Genomic DNA, 4,940 nt, shown 5'->3' with positions numbered 1-4,940 from the left:
CATCTTATCCATGATTACCCTTACCCAAAAAAGGTGGGTCAGTCTTTATGCAGAAATGATATGAACAAACTCTAAATAGAATTAAAATTCAATAATCTTCCAACAAACTCTTGCTTATTAGTTTATGGTACAGATTTAGCAATATACTAAGGTTTTTAACCCAAACCCGTGAATAATAACTCTGAACTTCTGATAATGATTCGGAATATTAAAAGGATTTCTGTACTATCCAATAATTTGTCTTTTCTCTTTGTTTTCTTGTTCCCCTCTTTCCAAGAGAATTCTTGGCCTTTGCCTCATTTTTAGTGATCAAATATGATACCTTGTCGAACAAATATTGGAAGAAAAAAATAGATTAATATTTTTCGAGTAGGAAAACAAGATTATGTAGTTATAAAAGGTTTACTAAAAAATTAGTAAAGTTAATTTGGAACATTCCAGAGACCAAGCTAGAAAGACAAAATAGACAACAAGAAAATTGGATAACATCTTATCAAGTATGCCACGTGTCAACAATTTGAATCCCATGTATACCTTGCTTTGCTGGACCAATAGCGATTGCCACTTATATTTAAATAAGAGATCTTTACTCAAATAGCCGGCTTTACTTTTCTAGTCATATACATAGATTATATATTAATTATGCGCAATTATACATATATAATAGATAAATTATGCATATATTATTCCTCCACCGATTATTTTTAGTTTATGCAATTGGGTGGGCGACTATTTGGGTAAATCTTCTTTAAATAACAAACCAAAATAGTAGAGAATTAAACCAAATAATAGCGCATTTGGATTAGCCTGAAAAAGGGTGATTTTTTAGTACTTAGGCTTAAAAGTACTTTTTAAGTGCTGGAGCTTGTTTTATAAATAAGTAGTTATGTGTTTGGATAAAAATGTTGAAGCTGAAAGAAAAGTGTTGAAATGTTTTGTAAATAAGTGTTGTTTAGTATTTTTTCTGTTAAAATGATTGAAATAACTTTAAAGCAACTAACATTATAAAGAAGCCGATTACTATAATATTCTATTCTAGATTGAATCAAATACAAAATAATTTATATTTAATTTACTTTCATATTAATCTGATTACCTAAGATAATTTTTATAACTTAATTCTTGAATTCTAGCAATCTTAATAATACCAATAAGTTCAAAATGCAACTTGTTAAATGTATATTTTCTACCTGAAACTGATTACAACCGGAATTTTTTTTAGCCGCATTCAATGTTTAAATTTATCTAAATTATTACTTATATCATAGTTAATAATAAAATAAGCTTAGTTGTATAAAACTTAATCATAATTAAGTGATAAAATTATGTACAAATGCGCATCAAGGATTTTGGTGCACATTCAAATAATTTTCTTTTCTAAAACAAGCGTATTTCTTTTCACATTAGGTGTCCAGTACTTGCGGATAGGGGTGTCAATGGTTCGGTTCGGCCGGCTATTTTATAAAATTAGTATCATACCAATTTTTTGGTTATTCTATTATGTATAACCAAAATTGAATTTTTCGAAACTATCCCAATCATGTCGGTTTATCTTCGGTATCGGTACGGATCGGTTAATTTTCGGTATTTCTTTAAATATTATGTAAAATTCACCAGTAGAAATAAAATGCAATAACATATGTTCTTTTATAGGACGTAACAAAACTCTTTGGACATTTTTACTGTTTAAAAGGTGATGAATTAAAAAAAATAAAAGATTGCTAGAGTATAGATCCATCAAATATTCTACAACAAAGTAAAAAAAAAATCAATTAAAGGCAAAAAAAATATAAATCACACGAGTGGAAAGATAATAACCTAGCTAGGACTGAAGAATAAAGTCTATAGAAGATTAATATTCAAAAAGATAAATCTAAATTATATGAAAGGAAACATATTCAATACGTTGCAATTTGCTACTCATAATCGCTAGAATATTTTGTGTCTTGCTAAGATACTTGAAATAACTTAGTTTAAGTAGAAGTGGCATAAAAGGTTTTAGAAATTAGTATTTTGAGTTTAATTGCTTGTTGGCTTGTAACAGTTTTCATAATTCTAAGACCCAAAGAAAAATTTAATGCATTATTATATTTAAGCTTATTATATAAATATATTCTTCACATGTAAAATTTATTCGGTACAATTCGGTATTTTTTCGGTTTATTTTAATAAAATAAAAAACCTACACTAATTATCCGTGCGGTTATAGTTTTATATAAAATCTAAGATTTTTTTAAAAGAAACCTAAAAATTGGTTCGGTGTGGTACGGTCGGTCGGTTTTCGAATATCCATTGACACCCCTACTTGCGGAGAGAGATTAAATTCTTATTTGCATCCGAAAATCCCATACTAAAAAATAAAATGCTCTCTACTATTATGGTTTAATTTTATACCCAAAACGATAACTCGAGATCCTTAGGTGGGCATACCTACTCTTAGAATCAACTATATAAGTAGTCTAGCATGAGATGTGGAGATCAGTATACTAGCCTCTAATTAAGGATCACCATATACCCACCAAAACTCCTTCTTATTAAACTCTCTTCCATTTCTTTGATCAACATTCATTCTTGATTTTCCGACGATGCCGATCAGCCGGATAGCAATCGGAAGACCGGAGGAAGCCACTCACCCCGACGCCTTAAAGGCGGCGTTGGCCGAGTTTATTTCCACCTTAATTTTCGTATTTGCAGGTTCAGGTTCAGGTGTAGCATTTAGCAAGTTGACTGGAGGTGGTGCTAACACCCCTGCCGGTCTCATCGCCGCCGCTATTGCTCATGCTTTTGGGTTGTTCGTGGCGGTTTCCGTCGGTGCTAACATTTCCGGCGGACATGTTAACCCTGCTGTCACCTTTGGTGCCTTTGTTGGTGGTAATATCACACTTTTACGTGGAATTTTGTACTGGATTGCTCAGTTGCTTGGCTCTGTTGTTGCTTGCTTCCTTCTCAAGTTCACCACTGGTGGCTTGGTAAGTTATTTATTTCTCTCTTGTTTTTTCTTTCTTTCTATTTAACTAGTTTTTCTTTGATTTATAAAGTTTAATATGTTATTTTAATTTGTTTGTCCCAAAAAAATGTACAATATTTTTATCTTAAAAAGAAACACACACTATTGCTATTTGAAAAAGTTTTTTTCTTCAATTATAGAAAATATAATTTAGTTTAAAGTTTTAAACTATAAAGATTGTAATTTTTGATAACTTTTATATACTCCACTGTTTCGTCTGCTCTCCTTATGGTAGACACTGAAATTTTAACAGATCAAGATAAATTCTAAATTCAAGAAAACTCTTGAAATATTAGGAGTTTATAAGGATTACTTGGTGGCTACTCAAAAAACTCAATAATATTAACATCTCTAATTTAATCTTTTGGTTTATCATGTATATATTTGGCTAATGTATAAGCATAATTATACTATTTGTGAAGACATGTGTCATGTATTATGCTATAAAATATTCGGTGCGGTAAGTTCTTACCGGTCGTCCTCCTTAAACTTTGTGTCAAATCAAATATCACGGTGTAAATTGAATAAAAAGTAGCTTCTAAAAATATAAATTTTATTTTCAAAATAATAAGGAAATTAATGTTTAAATTCTGATAAAAGATTAGAGTGCAAAATAACATTACATTTGACTTTTAAATGATGCAGGAGATTGGTACATTCGGCTTGTCTGATGGAGTGGGTGTAGGAAACGCATTGGTACTTGAAATAGTAATGACATTTGGCCTAGTCTACACCGTGTACGCTACCGCAGTGGATCCAAAGAAGGGCAGTTTGGGAACAATTGCACCAATTGCAATTGGTTTCATTGTTGGAGCCAATATTTTGGCTGGTGGGGCCTTTGATGGGGCGTCTATGAACCCAGCAGTTTCTTTCGGGCCAGCAGTTGTGAGCTGGAGCTGGAACAACCACTGGGTTTACTGGGCTGGGCCTTTGATTGGTGGTGGGCTTGCTGGGCTTATTTATGAGTTCTTCTTCATTAACCAGACCCATGAACCTTTGCCCCAATAAGCAAAGATGAAAATTGCAGAATGTAAATGGTGAATTTTCTCTGTGTGATTTTGGTCTTCTCTGTTTGATTTCACAATTGCCCTTGATTTGGGATGAAGTTGGTTGTATTGTGTGATGCTGTTGGGGTGGGTTTGAAGGGGTATTTATGTAATTCATGTGTTGGTTCCACGTTTCAGCTCTTTTCATTCTATTGCAGTTTCTTTTCCTTAATTGATTTGCATCATTATTTCAAAAGGGAAAAGTATAACGATGTTTCTTTTTACCGATCATGGGACAATACCTCGTATTGATCAATCAGTCAATTCTAGCATCAATAGGGACTAATTATAATTCCAAAAAGGTGATTACTTGTGTCAAAACATTTCAACGAGATACTCTTGAGGTAAAAATTAAAAGGTGGAAGGGTTTTGAAGTGGCTAATTAAGACATAAACTGAACCCAAAAAATCGTGAGAGAAATTCATTTATAGCCCATCGGGCCAAACATACATCATCTGGTAATCACAAATTGATCCATACAATTTATAGCCTAAAAACAATAACTGGTAGCAGTCGCCTCCCATCCCTATCTTCCTTAATATCTTTCTTCTTCTCTCACGCCAGCAACCCATGGCTGTGAGGCTATGGGCGTTTTTCTCTTTCTCTCTCTCTCTAAAAAGTCTCTTCCGTTTCTCTCGTCTCCCTTTTCTTGTATTTTGGGGTTTGGATCCTTTATTCGGTTCTGGAAAATCTGAAATCTCATTGTAATTTTCATCTTATATTTTAATTCTTGTTTGCAATTCATGATTTTGGGCTATATCTAGGTTTTGAATACAAATATACTATGATCCCAATTTATTGCCATCACAAACTTATGATCCCAGATCTATTATGGATAAGAAAGCATGCATCATGTTGCGGACCACACATTTGAAATGCTATGAGCT

At 32.5% G+C, this 4,940-nt stretch overlaps 1 protein-coding gene across 1 annotated transcript; it reads left to right on the top strand.

The window, feature by feature from the left end:
• The first annotated feature begins 2,471 nt into the window (after positions 1 to 2,471).
• Positions 2,472 to 4,225, top strand: LOC104245776 (aquaporin TIP1-1). The gene is made up of 2 exons (XM_009801439.2): positions 2,472 to 2,969; positions 3,653 to 4,225. Exons 1-2 carry the CDS (start codon positions 2,586 to 2,588, stop codon positions 4,013 to 4,015), a joined length of 747 nt encoding a protein of 248 aa, XP_009799741.1. The 5' UTR covers positions 2,472 to 2,585; the 3' UTR covers positions 4,016 to 4,225.
• The last annotated feature ends 715 nt before the right edge of the window (positions 4,226 to 4,940 follow it).

The sequence above is a fragment of the Nicotiana sylvestris genome, chromosome 12 (assembly GCF_000393655.2).
Source record: "Nicotiana sylvestris chromosome 12, ASM39365v2, whole genome shotgun sequence".
NCBI lineage: Eukaryota > Viridiplantae > Streptophyta > Magnoliopsida > Solanales > Solanaceae > Nicotiana > Nicotiana sylvestris.
Note: the sequence above shows the minus strand (reverse complement) of the source record. Positions and strands in the feature narration are given on the sequence as shown.

What these genes read in the sequence shown, in the direction of transcription:
- LOC104245776 (XM_009801439.2), top strand. Translation starts at nt 2,586, where the DNA reads ATGCCGATCAGCCGGATAGCAATCGGAAGACCGGAGGAAGCCACTCAC. An exon ending in AGTTCACCACTGGTGGCTTG is followed by an intron (nt 2,970 to 3,652) that starts GTAAGTTATTTA and finishes TAAATGATGCAG; the next exon opens with GAGATTGGTACATTCGGCTT.